General features: G+C 35.4%; 1 protein-coding gene across 1 annotated transcript in view; it reads left to right on the forward strand.

Moving 5' to 3' along the window:
• Positions 1–18,232, forward strand: part of CDH18 (cadherin 18) — a 312,552-nt gene that overhangs the window by 64,347 nt on the left and 229,973 nt on the right. The window contains exon 2 of the mRNA XM_008689887.2: positions 10,452–10,746. Coding sequence (XP_008688109.1) covers positions 10,452–10,746 — 295 coding nt within the window. The remainder of the gene's footprint in view (positions 1–10,451; positions 10,747–18,232) is intronic.

Here is an 18,232-nt window from a genome sequence, read left to right on the forward strand (position 1 = left end):
GAATGAACCTTGGCTTCTGCCCTCAATCAGAATCAAGTAAAGTACGAGATGTGGGGCATTTCATCCGAGAGATACCATGAAATGGTAACTACTTAACGATAGGTAAGCGAGGGTTTCTTTGACATCACAAAGGAGAGACAGATTCTTTGGATGAAAAATTCAGAGACAATTTTACAGAAGATAGGAAATGACTTACTTCTGGGCAGGTACATAGAAACTATCTAGTTTGAGGAAATCTAACGTGGACAGTGGACACAGGAGGAGCCAGATCATCCAGTTTAGTTTGGCTAAAAATTTGGTATGAATGGTGAAGTGCCCAAAGATTAGGTTAGACATGTTGACGGGAGCCAGGGGAAAATGTATTCCATCTGAAGGCTGTGGGACGCTCTCAAGGGTTTTATTTCAGAAAGGATAAAATTCACATTTTAGAAATAACACACTAAACTATGGTGTAGATGGAATGTGCATGGAACAGAAACAGGCAGATAGTTAATGAGACCACTTAGGGAAAACTGCAATAATCCCAGAAAGTACAAGAGCATGAATTAACTCTGCTAACTGTGATGGAGAGAAGGGGTGAGGGTGGGGAGTTTTTTTAAAGAGATAGATTCACAAGAATTTAGAAAGTTTTTAGTAAGGAGAAATGGAAAAAGAAAAATCATCAGTAGTGCATACGATTTCATACTGAGTGACTGAGAAGGTGGTAGCTCTGATAAGAAACACATGACAGGGGTTATTCAATCTGATAAGAAACACATGAGAGGGGCGCCTGGGTGGCACAGTCGTTAAGCGTTTGCCTTCGCGTGAAACCAGCATTCTGGGATCGAGCCCCACATCAGGCTCCTCTGCTGGAAGCCTGCTTCTTCCTCTCCCACTCCCCCTGCTTGTGCTCCCTCTGTCGCTGGCTGTCTCTCTCTCTGTCAAATAATAAACGAAATATTAAAAAAAAAAAAAAGAAAAGAAACACACGAGAAAGTAAAGAATGAGTTCAGACTTACAGCTGAGTAAATTGGGCTTTATGATTCAAACATTTCAGAATAGCATTTCATTCTGAAAAGCTTAACTGAGAGGAAAAATTATGCACAATAGCAGACCACACAATTTTCATTTTAACCTGCAGTGTTACGTGTGCTCAACTCTGGGTTGAGTAGCCCCACACATCACAGAAAATCTTAGCAAGAAAACTTACACTTTGCACTGTATCCACCTTGAGTTTCAATCCAGTTTCTCTCCATTGGAAAAGATTCAGTATTTCCATGTCTTGCATTTCCAAAGTTAGGACCCAATATTTGGGAGTTTTGCATTCTGCTCCCTTGTGCTGACGTAGTTTTACCATGTTTTTTAAATTAGCTTTCTCAAAAAAAAAAAAAAGTAAATAAATAAAATTATAACTAGGTGGTGTTTGGTAACCTTAGAACAATTTATGTTGTGTGATTAGATTAAATCCAGAACACACATGAATAAGGAAAACGTTTGATGAGAGTTAAATTTTAGAAAGTGTGTATATTTTATCCTTTTATAGAAAGGGAGAAACAGAAATATAGATTGAGACTTTGTGTCCTTTCCTCTGGGAAAACTTCCCAACAATGGAAACTTAGTTTACTTTATGCTTCGGTCAGAACTGTCCCTACTCTGTGGATCTATTGCTCTTTCTTGCTCACTGCAGTAAAAACTTCTTGAGGACAAGGAACTTGATTTATTTCCGCACCTTGCTTGATGCATAGTAGGGATGGATGCTATATCTTTTTCTTCCATTCAATTACGTTGAATTGGTTTTAAACCTAGAGTAAACACAAGGACCCTGTTGATACAGACCAAGAGAATAACTGAACAGAGACAGATATGGAAATTGCAGGCTTACGTGAAGGATATAAGAGATAGGCAGGGAAATAGATGCAAAAATGTCAAGACTGGCTCCAGCAAGACAAGACAGCCAGTTAAATAAGCATTACCTCGCAGTACCTGGGCAACTTAAAGCAATAGCCTTAGAGACGTGACTACATTCAGGACAGAATTTAGCAACCTGAGGCATGGCCAAATATATATATCAAATTCTTAAGCATCTCAGAATGAGAATCAAGCAAAGGTTAGGGGCTATGCATAGAAATGAGATGGTACCTGAGATTTTCTAATGATTCCTACCACTTGGAGAAGGCTGCAAGATACTGTGATTTTTCCACATAACTGGCCCAAAGGAAACTCAGAACTGTAACAACAACAAGAACATTTATATTAAAAAGTAATATTTATTTAATCAATTAAAACTGAAAGATATGTAAAAGGAAATTGACTAAGTCACTGCAGTGTCAGCTTTTTTCTGCCCTCAGCTTTTTTCTGCCCTTCTTCAAGTCTCACTGGCTTGGATTATATTCTTTCCTAACTATCCATATGTCCATATTAATAAATAGGAATATTCTATACATGTAGCTTTTGTTATTTATACTTTTATCTAAGTAAGATCTCAGCTTCTATATTATTGCATGGCATGGTTTTCTTCTTTTTTTTTTTTTAAAGACTTTTATTTATTTATTTGACAGAGATAGAGACAGCCAGCGAGAGAGGGAACACAAGCAGGGGGAGTGGGAGAGGAAGAAGCAGGCTCATAGCAGAGGAGCCTGATGTGGGGCTCGATCCCATAACGCCAGGATCACGCCCTGAGCCGAAGGCAGACGCTTAACCGCTGTGCCACCCAGGCGCCCTGCATGGCATGGTTTTCTCGCCCACAACCAATTATAGAGAATTCTTCAGAGCTAACATAGTCATATTATTATTGTAATGATAATTCATAATTTGTGAAACAATCCCCCTCCAGTTGGACCTTTAGATATTTTGCCTCTGAAATGATCAGTATTATTCATATATAGATATCCTTATCTACAGATGTTTTAATTTCTCTTATTTTCCAGGACACTAGCATGTGTTTGGTTTTCCTTCTACCTAACTGGTTTCTCCTTCTCTATTTTTCTGGTCTTTTTAATTTCTTCTACATTTATTTCATTGATAACCTCATTCTGTTTCAATCCTCTAAATACCACTTTTGTTCTGGATGTCTCCTAAATTTATAAAGCCAACCATATTTGTCTTTTGAACTACAGACTGCATATGAAAATGGCCTCTATATCTCCACTGAGATCACCAATAGAAATACCATGGTTAGCATGTCAAAATTCAATCCCTAATCTTCCCCATCCTAGTTCCTGATACCTGTATCCTTCCACATCTCATTTGATTACAATTCCAAATTCTTAGTAGCTGTGGGAAAGGGAAAGAATCTCAAGCAGACTCGGCTATGATTGCGGAGCCCAATGCGGGGCTTGATCTCACAACCCCTGAGGTCATGATCTGGGTCAAAATGAAGAGTCGGATGCTTAATTGACTGAGCTACCCAGGTGCCCCCATGGTTGTACCATTTCTTATCACTTTCACCATCACCCCAGTCCACGCTGTCGTCATCAATCATTGTATTATCATGGTGGCAGTCTATCAGTTCTCCCTGCTTTCATTTTTGTTCTTCTATTTTCTGTTCTCAGTAATGAAGTGGACACAATACTTTTGAGACATAAATCAATTATGATACTCCACTGCTCAAAACTCTCCAGTCCCCCTTTGTCTCATCCCTGGGTCCTCCATGATCTTACAGTACAATATATCTTACTGTACTATACTCACCCTTCTTATTATGATGATGTGGGACAATAAAATGACTGCATGATAAGATGAAGTGAGGTAAATGATGTGGGCATTGTGACACATCGTTAAGCTACTATTGACCTACTGATGATACGCCAGAAGGACTATCACCTGTTTCTGGACCACAGCTGACAGTGGGTAACTGAAACCAGGGAAGTGAAACCACAGACAAGAGGGAACTACTGAATTTCTCTGATATCTTCTCCTACTGCCCTTATCTGTCCATGCAACTCTGGTCACACTTGCTTCCTCTCTGTTTCTGGAATCTGCTGGTCATGTCCCTAACTTGATCCTTTTGCTCTTTCTGTGTTCGCTGCCTTCAGTGCTCTTCCTTATAATATGCACTTGGCTAACTCCCTCACCTCCTTCAAGAATTTACTAAAATGTCATCTTTTTAATATGGCATATCTGACTCCTTTATTAAATTTTATTGTTGCTTTAACAAAGCACTGCAAAATTAATGCCTCAAAACCACACAAATTTATTTTCCAACACTTTCATAAGTCAGAAGTTTAACATAGTTCTCACTGGACTAAAATCAAGGTGTGGGCCCATTCCCTTGCTTTTTCACAGCTTCTAGAGGCCTCTCTTAGGTCTTGCGTGAAGATTTTTATGTTTTAGAACCAGCAATGAGGTGCTGAATCCTTCTCACACTTCCGTTTTTCTCTCTCTCTCACCCAGCTGCGATCAGTTCTTCCCTTGTAAGGACCCATGTGATCAGAATTGTCCCATCTAGAGAAACCAAGGTAATTTCCTTGTCTTAAGGGCCTTAACCTCAAACACGTGTGTGAAGTCCTTTTGCCATATAAAGTAACATATTCACAGGCTTCCAGAGTAAAGATATAGACATCTTTGAGGGGCTGTTGTTCTACCCACCATACTTCCATAGTTAATACTGCAATCTCACTACACATTGCCAACCATCTTTGATAGTTCTTCTCCTTTACTTTCTTTCTCTGTTTTTAACTATGGGTCATGCCACTGTCTAACATATTATATATTAGTCATATTCTGCTTACTGTGTATTTCTCCCCACTGGGATTAATGTAAACCCTCCCAGGTTAGGAATCTCTGCATTACTGATATGTTTAAGTACTGAATACCAGGACTGGAACATAGTGAGTGCCCCAAAAATATTTGTTGGATATATATTTCTGAAAGTGATTGCTAGATCAAATGATAATGTCTTATTTTATTGTCAGATGAATTTTCTAAATGATTGAAGCCATTCACATTTCTGTCATCTTCTTTACCTCTCCCTTTGATATGCAATTACTGCTTTCTTATTTGAACAAAGAGGTAAAATGAACAGTAATGACAGAGTTTTAATGGAGATGAAATCACAACACATGCAAACGTGTAGACAATGGTTTGGGCCAGTATTTTTCTGGAATTGTACTAATATTAGTACACTCCGAGATTTTTTTTTTCTTTAAAAGCAGCTGCCAGGGCTGTCTCTTTCTCAGCTGGACCCTAATTGGCAGATAAAAGAACACAGATTAACTCTGATAGAGAAGAGGTACTCCTATGCCTCCTATATCTCCAACTTTAATCAATTGGTTGGTTTTTGAGGCTTTCCAACAACGAATAGTGAAATTCTCAACCACTGACTTGCCTCCTGCAGTGCCCAAATATTTGACACATCCCAATGGGGCCCTCTAAAGTACAGCTGATGGGTATGGAATTATGACAACTTCAGATCAAAGATATTTTATAGTTTTTTTTAAATCTTGTATATTAATATGCCTAATCTGGGATTCAGGGGATATAGTAAACACACACTTCTTCCTGTTCTTTTTCCCTTCTCCTCCTCACTCATTAGTTTTCTTCTCTAAGAATACACATTAAGAAGTTAAATGCTAAAAACTGAAATTCAACAGGGGACTTTTGCATGTTTGCCAAGACCTCTGATGTTTCTAGTTAAACACATACCTTATTTCCTTACTCTCATCTAATTTCTTAACTTTTTAATCAATTAATGTTAGATTTGTGATTGGGCAAAGTGCTTTATCTTTACTAATTTTAATATAACTTTTTACATATTAACCGATGCCTAATTAAAACCAGTGGTTACATATTTTTGTTTTTGCTCTCGACTGAAATGTTAATTACCGAGAGACTATTATGATTTGATATGTTTTTTCTTCTTTACATCAATTACTTATTAACAGTTGAATTGAATTTTGTTTTATCTGCTTATAGTTTAAAATATAACACATTCTGGAAAAAATATAACATTCTGGAATGAAGGATGCATAATACATTTTAATAACATGTATTTCCTATGATCCTCACATTGCATCACTTGTATTTCATGTGTTGGGAAAATAATAGTAGTGGAATTACTACACAATATTTTCACTTTATTCCTAAATTCCACTTGAATATTGTAAATATAAGTTTCCAACTCAAAAAATACACATAAAACATGTAGTTTAAAATATTACAATTTTAAATCAGTGACCTATCTTTTTAACATAGCTTAAAGTCCTCACTAAAAGCAACTTTTGAAGTTAATTACTCTGCCACCATGTTCTTAACCTTTTAAAGTTATTCTTCCCCAAGGGATAGAATATTATCTTAGTGAGGAACTCTGCATTGGAGTGAAAGCTATAAATTTTTAGGTCCTGATCCTAATGTGGTCCGGGGTGAATAAATAGTTTTCTAGGGGGAACTCATGTGAGTCTCATGAGCTTTCTAAGTGCCATAGGTTACTACTTAACACTTGGAAAGAGACAATTTATTAAAGTAATGCCAGAGAAGTGGTCATTTTGCTTTACTTGGGTGGTTATATTTTCTTTCTTCATTCTCCTCCCCTTTTCTGTTCTCTAAAGAGCAGTCATTTAACCCTACTTTATCATGTGATTACATACAAAAGCATTCTTTCTTCTTGCTTTAGGACAATATAACATCTGTCCTTCGGCACAAAAGTATCACTTGCTTTGCAAAATCTCATGACTCTAAAAGTATATTCCCACCACTGTGTGTTATGATAAGACCCTGACACTGTTCTCTCCATGGTATTTCTAAATTGTCTGCTACAAAGAGTTCAGTATATATGACTAAAATCAACTTTGTCTCCCAAATATTTTTACATATGTCAATGTAAGATAAATGAAAGTCTCTCTTTAATAATATAGTAGCTAGCTCAACTTACAACATCATATTTTGCTGTTGCTAAATCAGCATTATGTCGATATCCAGAGTATTTCTACTGTATGTGCTCTACTCACAGGTCTTTCATTTGATGTCTCATTGCTGCCCACACTCGGAGATAACACATTTCTATCCTGGTTATCTGTTTTACCTGATTATCTGTATCAAAGAGCTTTCTCTCCATATCTTAAGATTTTTACCTCTACTAGTATGATTATGCTCATCCATTTCATTCATTCATTCACTCATTCATCCATTCACTCATTCACTGTTTCTTGCCTTAAAAAATCCCTGATATACAGCATGTACTCTTTCAGGATCTTAAAACTCACTTATTAAGCAAAAGAAGATAAAATAGCTGGTGGTCCTCTCAGGAGTCACCTCTTGCAGATATATATTCCAAACTGAACTGAATATTTGGAAATGGGTATCTGGTAGACAAGAGGTAATCCTGAGTGGATCACTTTTTTTTTTTCGCAAATGGTTATCATCATAGTTGTATAAGCTACTAATTTGATTAAATGCCATTGTAATAGTTTCCCATTAGTGTTAACATAAAAGTTAATCGTTCCAATATTCAACTAGGCCTGCTGAGAGATTTACAAAATCCATTAATGAAATGATTATATTATTTAAACACTCAAACTAAACATTATTAACACCTTATATAATTCAAATACATATTTGTAACATTTTAATATAACTTTTACTATGTTATCCAATAACATAGATACTGTTAAATTATAATTCACTGATTTTATTGCACATCTATTTACAAATTAGACATAATTTCAGAAATATTTAGGCTTAGTTGTTTACTAATTATAAACACTTTATGAATGTGGAACCAGATCCAAGTCTTAAAATCTAAAGCCATAAAATTACTCACATTTTTTTCTTTTATCTGAATTGCTTAACAATCTATATAAATCATAGAGTGTGTTATGCTTTTAATACATGCTTTAGATTGACAACTTTACTATTTCTCTTATATACTTCTATTGCTGGTCTACATATATAATCCTATTCTTTAAATATGATTAACTTTTTGTTAATACAAACCTCTATTCCAAAATAAAGTAACATCAAAATAACCTAAGAACATAGAAGAATATGAAAATACATCCTGAAAATAAAAGTCAATTGTCACCATTGCTATATCTTTCTGAAGTAAGTTGTTAGAAGCATAACACATTTCCCCTAGAAGGGTTTTAAATTAGTTATATAGATTTCTAATTTATATAGTATAACAATAGCTAATAAAACTGCCTCACATTTTATTTAATAACAAGAGTGTTTGAGAGAGTGTTTTTAAAAACATTTGTTTAATGAATTTGTTGCTTTACATTGCTGTGATTTGGTTACAGATTAAAGCAAATTTGCAGAACGTGAAACAGGCTGCTCTATTGATATTTTGCAGGTGTCTGCTTCATAAATGATAAATCCTTCTTCTCAGTACTAAAAGATATGTCAAGAAACATAAAGAAATGACTAAATACATTTCCATCCATGCATACAACTATCTCCACACAACTCATTCTGCATTCTTCATTCAGTAGTTAATTTACTAATGAAGTGTGAATCTTTGAAGGCTGTGTTTTTCATATTTTGCTAATGGATTTCTTACGCCTCTTTATAAAAGCTGAAAAAAAAGTAGTTTGGAAAGATATAATTTGTTGAATCTTGCTAAGTGATTTCCATCAGAATTTGTCCCTGTTTATGTCTTATGCATTTTCAAAAAAAGAGATAGTATTATTTTTGATGTAGTATAATTTATATTTCAGTTGCCTCCATTTTATCATAGAATAGTCCCTTTGTCATTTATTTTTCTATATTTTATATTTTTAAAAAATGTCTTCTAAGGGTTCAGATTTTAATATAATCCTTGAAAAATTTTTCTCTCTTTATTATGGCAAGAAACCCAAAAGCTATATGAACGAGGTTATATTTTTCAATGTTTCCAAGTGTCAGAAATGAGCAAAAGGTGAGTAGTTGAGGTTATATAACCAAAAATGTGTCATATGAAGGATAACTGTTCAGATCTCCTGGGAGAAACGATTCTTCAGATATTTATTTAAGATTTAAGAAAATATTGTGTGGTTGTTTCACATATAGCAGTGGCTCTTATGGAAATATTTAATTAAGATGGCACAAGTTGAAATAGATTATGAAGTATGAATTATATGCAGTTTAGAAGCATTTCTCGGGGAGCCTGGGTGGCTCAGTCGGTTAAGCATTCAATTCTTTTTTTTTTTTTTAAAGATTTTATTTATTTATTCGACAGAGATAGAGACAGCCAGCGAGAGAGGGAACACAAGCAGGGGGAGTGGGAGAGGAAGAAGCAGGCTCATAGCAGAGGAGCCTGATGTGGGGCCCGATCCCATAACACCGGGATCACGCCCTGAGCCGAAGGCAGACGCTTAACCACTGTGCCACCCAGGCGCCCCAAGCATTCAATTCTTGATTTCAGCTAAATTCATGATCTTAGGGTCATGAGATTGATCCCCATGTTGGATTCTGTGCCCAGCACAGAGTCTTCTTGAGATTCTCTCTCTCCCTCTGCCCCTCCACCCGTGTTCTCTCTCTCTCTCTAAGATAAATAAAATAAATAAATAAAATCATTTCCTGATGTTTAAATGACAAAAAATGGTTTATAATTATCTTAATATCTATTTATCTTTCTAACTAAATACTTCTCTACTGAAATATTACTTCTGTAATATCAATTAAAATGATATTCCAGTATTTTTATTTTAATGAGTGAGAATTTGTTGGTGTATTTTAATTAATTTTAAAAAATAGGCCTATGTATTGATTAAATCAATCACTACTATTGAAAGTTAAATTCTCATAGTTAAAAAAAAAAAAGTGGATGCCTGGCTGGCTCAGTGGCTCAGTCAGTAGAACATGTGACTCTTGATCTCAGGCTCATGAGTTCAAGCCCCATGTTGAGTAGAGAGATTACTAAAAATAAATAAACAAACAAACTTAAAAAAAGAAAATATTCTATTTTAATCTATTTTAATGTTCTTAATGTTCTAAATCTGAACAATTAATCTGGGAAATAGTCTTTTTAAAATTTTTTCAAATTATAAAATTAATACCTCTGTAACAAATAAATGCCTCTTTTGTGGAGATTTTTAATAATTTGAATTTTCTCCTACCGTACATATTTTTTTCTTTTTTAAATTTTAGGTTTGAAATAAAATGCGAAACAATTAATTTTTAAAAAGCATTATTCCTGAAAGTATTGAAGGCAACAGTGATTTACTGGTAGTTTCTTTTTCCAATTCTATTTTCTGTAGTTAGTGAAGTGTTGATTTGGTAGAATAACATCAAGTGTTATTGTCTTTCTTTTAATTAGTATTGTTTATTAATTACTCTTAAGTCAATGATTGGATTTTTTAGGTCATGATAAAAATATCCATAGTACCAAGTAGAGAAAAACTGTAGAAAAATAAATGATTGTAGTAACCTATAGGACGCTGTGGAGACAAGAAAAGTTAATCAAAGTGAGTTAAAATTATAGATAGGCAATTTTAAGGTAACATGATGTTAGGTTGGAATATAATTGCAAGCTAAATTATTTAATTTTTATTGTCCAGCTGCACTCCAATTCTGACAAAGGCGATGGGTCTGTCAAGTACATCCTTACCGGAGAAGGTGCTGGGACTATATTTATCATCGATGATACCACTGGGGACATCCACTCGACGAAAAGCTTAGACAGAGAGCAGAAGACCCACTATGTGCTTCATGCCCAGGCTATTGACAGACGAACAAACAAGCCTCTTGAACCTGAATCCGAGTTCATAATCAAAGTACAAGACATCAATGACAATGCTCCAAAGTTCACAGATGGACCATACATCGTTACTGTGCCTGAAATGTCAGATATGGGTAAGAAAAAAATCATTGTTTACTTTGGCAGTTAATATATTTTTAAGAATCAAAAAAAAATCATCATTTGAAGACCAGTTTTTCATTTTGTGTATGTGTGTGGAGAAATCTGAAGAAATTTCAAAGTATTTTTATATTTACATGTGGCTTAAAATGTTAAAGAATATTGGGTCTAGGTATTAGAATATCTATTGAAATTAATTTCTGAACTTATAAGTAGAGATAATAGTTTGGTATCAAGAAAAAAAAAATCGTTAATGGGAAAACACCAGCAATTCTTGCTTGACATAATTTTGACCATGTTATTCTTCATGTATCTTGCTACGAAGATACCAACACATTCAAGGTGACAATTTGCATAAATAGAAATAGGTGATATAATGTCTGAAATCTTTTGCTACATGTCTTTTAAGCTTGTAGTGTATGACCAATTTATAATAGCATTAAAAACTCAAGTAATAGCTATAGTATTCAATAAAACTTTTTAGATACTCATAAACATTTACATACCTCATTTGTTGTTAAAACATAAGAAAATTCTTAAAGTATTTTGGATACCATTTTAAAGATGTATTAGCCAGCATACTGTAATTACGTGATTTTCCCAAATTCATATATCTAGAAAAAGGCCAAGAAGAAATTGACACCAGGTTCTCTTGAATGTAGAGCTTACCCTGCAGTTGATGGGGTATGATTTAGGCCTCATGACACTCTGATGACCTGGGGCTTCCTCATCGCTTACAGATCTCTGTCGTGTAGCTATTTTATTTTGTTTTTCTCTCCTACGACAAATTTTCTAAATCATTAAAATGAAGTTCAGCTATGATAATTTTTTGGCTATCTCTATAAGACTCTAAGGGATGTAGAACATGATTTTTGAGTAAGGATTTTATATATTTGAGCTTATATATGAGTATTATTATATATGAGTATTGTATATGTAAGTATCTATGACTTAGTTTAAGCTGAGGTTATTATAGTCATTAATCAAATTGTTGTGTTTTGGATATGTATATAAGTGGTTTTATTTTTAATTTTGATTTTTAAAATGTTTTTGAGATATAACTGACAAAAAGTGGTGTGAAAATTTAAGATGTACAGTGTCATACCTTCACTTGCACATATCTGAAATGATCACCATAATAAGTTTAGTTAACATTCTTCATCTCATATACATATGGGTTGTTAATGAAAGATTGTAGTTTCTTCCCTTCCCTGCTCGAGCCCATTTTAGCTCTCATGAGGTAGGCAGATGGCTCCTGAAGCTGTTGGGGAAGCAGGTTAGAAAGAAAAGACTAGTTCTTTACCAGAATCTCAGAGCAGAAAGCAATTCTACCAGAGTAGAACACAGGGATCAGCTGAAGAGAGTCTGGGGAGAGGCCCAGATGTCACTCAGGCTTATTGGTCTCTAAGCAAAGTTGAAGGTAAACTGAAGGGCTCAACGCCATTAAGCCTGGCAGGTGAGAGTTAATGTGGAATTCTAGAACTTTTCTCACCTTGTCAAAGAACTGACACCCCATTTGCTAACCTCCTTTTGTCTCACAAAAGTGAAGAGCTCTGTGACTCTACCATTTGTGAGAATGCCATTGGTAAGGGTAACTTCCAGAGGCTACATAAGAGTCCCAAGGAGCAGAAGCAAAACCACCATAACCGGGGGGCAAACAGAAACACAGGCAGAGCAGTCATTACTAAGCAAGTGTGCTGAGCAAAAGATAACAAGAGCACTAGTGTTGTTGGGATACAACAAAGAGATTTCTGTAACTCAGAGCCATGTTTTCTGCAACCAGTAAACAACAAAATATCAGTATATGATTGAGGCATGAATGGTCATTGATATGATCCGAATTATTGTCCTGGAACTTGGGAACGTATCACGCTGGAAGAATTAACTAAAAATCAGAGAGCAAAAAATCCCCAAAATGTGGGAATTGTGGTACAAGATAAGACTTAAAAGAGATATATGTGCATTAGACCTCTTGTGTGGATGACATATGTTCCCAGACAACAAAAAAGAGTAGATGAAGGAAAGTATGACATTTTTTCCTTGAGGTGAAGAACATATTGAATTTATGAGTTTAATAGAGTTTTTGAGGAAGGGTTAGAATAAGAATTAAACCTAGGTAAATCCTGGCAAAGTACCTGAAACCTAAACGAAAGAGAAAATTTTACATATTTTCAGATATTTTTTTAATTGCCTAGTAATCTATGTAATACATATCATATTTATCACTTGAAATACCAGAATCTGGGACACCAGGGTGGCTCAGTCTGTTAAGCATCTGCCTTCGGCTCAGGTCATAGTCCTGGGGTCCTGGGATTGAGCCCCGCATCAGGTTCCTTGCTCAACAGGGAGCCTGCTTCTCCTTCCCCCCTGCCATTCCCCCTGCTTGCATTCTCTGTCTCTTTCTCTCAGTCAAAAAATAAAAAATCTTAAAAAAAAAGAAGAAAATAAATACTAGAATCTGATTGACAGTTGAATGTATAATCTACAAAGAAAAAAAAAAAAAAACTCTAGCCCCAAATCCTTTGCTCATCAAAATATGACTCATTTGTAAAGGTAAAAGAAATGTTTGGGGAAGGATCCAGAAAGTAGATTGTTGCATTATCTTATCTAAAAATATATTTGAGAAAATGTTGAAATGAAAATTGTTGAAATGAATCCAAACAGAGATCCTCAAAGTCAAGGAAAATGACAAGGAGAGGGGAAAAAAAAATTGGAAATGTATCCTGAAATATGTGTTTATGTGTGTACACAGTTAAATCTAAATGGATACGTTTGAGGATGCTAAAGGAAACTGTACAATCCAAGAATCATAAAGCTTAAAGGAATTACTGTGGCATAAAATATAGTTTGAGGACTTAGGAACAAGTCACAACATTTCAAAGTCTTCATCCAGCACTTAAGAGGAGGATGGGAATGGGAAATAATATTCCTAAATTCTTTTACCGAGATGAGTATGGTTGAGGAGGAATATACAATATCTGAAAGAAGTAGAGAAAAAGGGGGCACCTGGGTGGCTTAGTCGGTGTCTCCTTCAGCTCACATCATGATCTCAAGGTCCTAGGATCAAGCCCTGTGTCAGACCTCCTGTTCAGTGGGGAGTATGCTTCTCCCTCTGCCTCTCCCCTCTCCCCCTGAGACAGAGTGCTCTCTCTCTCACTCACTCTGTCTCAAATAAAATCTTAAAAAAAGCATCCATTTAAAAAGAAAAAAAAGTAGAGAAAAAGAACATGACAGAATAGGTTTAAGTAACTGTATTGCTGTGCTTCTAGGCATGATTCCATTGAGAGAGAGAGAGAAAATTCACTAGAGAAAAAAATGTAGATAAAAAAGTATCAAAATAGCATCTATTGTACATTTTAATACGAATGTATAGAAGGTGCTTTGAAAGTTAGTGGAGGGATGAACTCACTTCACATGTGTGCTTCAGAATGGGTGATGCTTGCATTGATTCTGATTTTAGAATTAAAAAGCTAGTAATATTGGAGAGGAGGGACCAGCCAACAGTGGCAAGGGAGACAAATTCAGCTTGTGGTCTATTTTTTTTATATAATGTTTAACTGGAATACAGCCACATCCATTCATTTAAATATTGCCTGTGGTAGTTTGGGCATTACAGTGACAGAACTGAGAAGTTGCATGGAGATCATTTGACTCACAAAGCCGAAAGTAATTCACTTGTTGCCTTTTACAGAAAAATTTGTCAACCACCATTGTAAGGGCTTGCAGGGGGTGTGACTGGAGGCAGGGGCAATAATAGAGGATAGTGTCACAGTCTGATAGACAAGGCATCGCTCCTCTAGGGCAGTTAGTGTTCTGCCAGCCCTGCTAAATATACACGGACATATGTTATTTGTTATAAACGATAGGTTGGGGCTTCTTGCTTTTAGGTGGATACTGTTAGTTATCTAACTAATATTCAGCCTGTCTTTTTGTGTTACTACAAATCAGTATTGTTCAGGGTGACATGATGCAGAATCAAATATTCACCTCCCACCACTCCCTTTCTCTAGGAGTGACCATGTGACCTAAATCTAACCAGTAGGATGTCAGTGGAGGCCAATGGGGTGGGATTTCCAGAAAAGAGATAGGTTTCCTGAGAAGACATAGGTGGCATACATATTTCACCCATGGCCCCAAAACCAGATGTGGTATGAAAATGCAGCAGCCTCTGGCATCGTAAGGATGAAAGCCTCCTGCTAAGTGAGATGGAGTAGAAAGTTAAAAGGGTCTGGAAGGGTGATTCTATTGCAGAAGTGATGCTCTATCCCAGCCTGCCAATGAGAAAATCATTCTTAACAAAGTAAACCTGTTTCCATTTAAACTGTCTTGTTGGATCTCAGATACCTACAGCTACACTGACTCTGAGTTGGTACTTGGACAAATTCTAGATTTAACAAGGACCCCAAAAGCAAAAAATGAAAACCAATACTGAATCCAAAAGAATAGTGAACATCAGATAAGAAACAATGATGCCATTTTCCATGAAGTGCCTTGATTTGGGAATGACACATGAAATCAGCACTTATTTTCCTTTCTATGTAATTGTGATGCTGGATGATTGGACTATGGCAGCTATTTCCCTTTTTGCCTATGATGCAGCCAACAGTTGATTTCAGATATTTTAATCTTGCTTGCCATCAGCTGTGGAATCAATTGCATCCATAGAAGTTTTGATCAGCAAGGAAAAGGAAATTGAACATTTGAATGTTGACTTTGAGTTCTGCAGAAAATCTAAAGTTGGTCACCCCAAAACAACCAGTTAGTTTTGTCAGCATCTGAGACTACAGGTTGTCAAAGCAGTTGTTCTAATGATGTTATAAACATTGAAACAGCATCAAGGAATATTTATTGAGCACTTACTATATGCCAGGCATTGCATGTAATTTATAGCAATTTCCTGCTCACATCATAAGGGCGACATGATGGTTATCCTTGTTTTACAGAGGATAAAACTGATACATAGAATTAAATGATTTGCCCAAGACTACATGGTTAGTAAGAAGTGCAACTGGAAAAGATTTCTAAGCCAGATAGAGATTCAGCTTTGAAGTTCCCAATTTTTTTGTAGAGTGAAAAATGTAAAATCTGAATCAAGCTATTGGTGGAATAATTATAACAAGAAGAGTGGACATTCCAGAATCCTTACAGTTTATTGAGCCGGAAGTGGAGGTTGCCTTCTTGACATGTGAGGCTAGATTTGATGTTATAATGTTTCTTCTTATTTTAAAGGATTGGATTTGGGGATGGCTACGTACCATAAAGAGAAAAATTATTCCTAAATGCTGAGAGTAAGGGAATAAACATTTATTTATACTACAAATCTAATCACTAGGGAGTCCAACAAGGATATGCTTTTGAAAAAGAATTTTCTAACAACTCCATAATGTGTACATTAGATATAGTGTGGATAAAGACAATGGATAGTTTCCAGATAGGTATGTGTGCCAAAAGCTGAAAATCCTTTGTGATGCAGATAGTGTGCAGAGTGAAACAAATGGAGGTATTGAGCAATGGAAAGTAGCCTCATTAACTGGGCTCAGGAGTGGGGCTCAGGTGGAGGGCCAGGTGTACTCATGATGCTGGGACAATAGGGATAGCATGGTTTTCCCAACGCTTAAGGACAAAGTAAATAGTAAATAAACCTGTGATTAAGCTATAAAAACTAAAACTTTGAATCTGCTCATGAAAACATAACCACTAAAAAAACAAAACAAACAAGTGTATGATAAAAAAGGACTTTTTACAGTAAGCAACAATCAGTAAGACATAAATTTAAATGAAGAAACATTTGAAAATACAGATGTCAAATAATTATGCTAAACCTAATAAAATGAAAGATAAACTGAAATACTGGTAAACATACCTGGCTGACAGGGGGCTAATTTTTATTACATAAGGGCATTTTTTAACAACAAAAAATATGTCACAATCAAATAAAAAAATGGAGAAATTACATTAGCAGGAGAGTCACAGAAAAAAGAAATGTGTTAATTATCCAAAGAAAAACTTCAAATTCCATTAGTAATTTAAGAGGCCACGAAGGAGAAGGAGAAACCAATGTTCACCTACCAAAGTATATAAGTCTGATAATTCACGAAGTTGTTAATGTACAGAGCCATTAGCCGACAGGTGAAGTCCCACAGTTGTTTTGGATGGCAATTTAACAGTATTTTAAATTGAGAACATATCCTTTTGTTGTACAGTCTGTATTACAGACAACTATTTATACATGCATTCACATGGTTACACCAAGGTACGTGTGAAAGGATGTCCATTGCAGTGTTGTTCGTAATAGCGAAACATTGGAAACACACTTAAAGTCTACTAGTAAGGAAGTTTTCAAGTAAATGACTCTTAAAGTACATACAGATTACCTACGCAGTCTTAAGATGAATGAACTTGTGTGTATATACTGACCTCTGAAGATTATATTGTCTTAGTGAAAAAAAAGTTTTTAGAAATACGTGTAGAATAGTCTAGTTTGTTTTAGAACGTAAGGGTGTGTTGTACAGTGTATGTGCACAAAGGACATATCTTAAAGAAACACACATACTGATGAAGGCAATTGCTTCAAAAAATGGGCTATGGCTTTATCTGCTAGCAGAGAAATGCATTCTTCTTTATTAAAAACTACATATATATATATATTATTTATAAAGTGATAATAAAAAGTGAAATGCAGACTTGTGATAAAAATATTTTAAATAACAATAATACTTAAAGATATATAGGTTTCTAATAGTAATAATGGCTAACAGTATAAGCAGATGACAACAAAATTTTCCTTAGCATATGGTGCCTGACAAATTCATCATTTTTATCATATACTCATTAATTTGGTTTTGAATTACTCAGCCATTAAAAAAAAGTATCTCCCTTTTTGTATCTCTTTAATTCTTTCTGGAAAGAGAGAGAGATAGAAGGAAGGTATTTTATATGCTGAGAACTAATAGTAGTAATAAAATGGTAGGAAGGAAGGAAGGAAGGAAGGAAGGAAGGAAGGAAGGAAGGAAGGAAAGAAGGAAGGAAGGGAAGAGGAGTGGGGAGGGGAGGGGAGGAGAGGAGAGGAGAAGAAAAGAGAAAAGAAGAGAAGAGAAGAGAAGAGAAGAGAAGAGAAGAGGAGAGAAGAAAAAAGTTCCCTAAATTTGAACAGCCTACAGACATATAAACAGAAAATTTCAATGTAGTGTTTGATAAGCTAAATATAAGGGAACCATAAAGTGGACAGTGAGTTCAGCTTGCAGACTTAGAGAAGTCCTCAATTAATCTTACGTAGTGTACAGGGGTTTATCAGTTAGACAAGGATTCCACATAGAAGATACAATGATGAAAAATACTCTTGTCTTCCCTTTGGGTTTATGGCTTACTTAAGGGTGCGTGCGTGTGTGTGTGTGTGTGTGTGTGTGTGTGTGCGCATGTGCGTACGCACACATTTGTTAAAGTGGAAAATAAACAAGATTGTCATGCAAATGATGAATCCCC

This window comes from Ursus maritimus, unplaced genomic scaffold, assembly GCF_017311325.1.
Source record: "Ursus maritimus isolate PB19 unplaced genomic scaffold, ASM1731132v1 scaffold_15, whole genome shotgun sequence".
Lineage (NCBI taxonomy): Eukaryota > Metazoa > Chordata > Mammalia > Carnivora > Ursidae > Ursus > Ursus maritimus.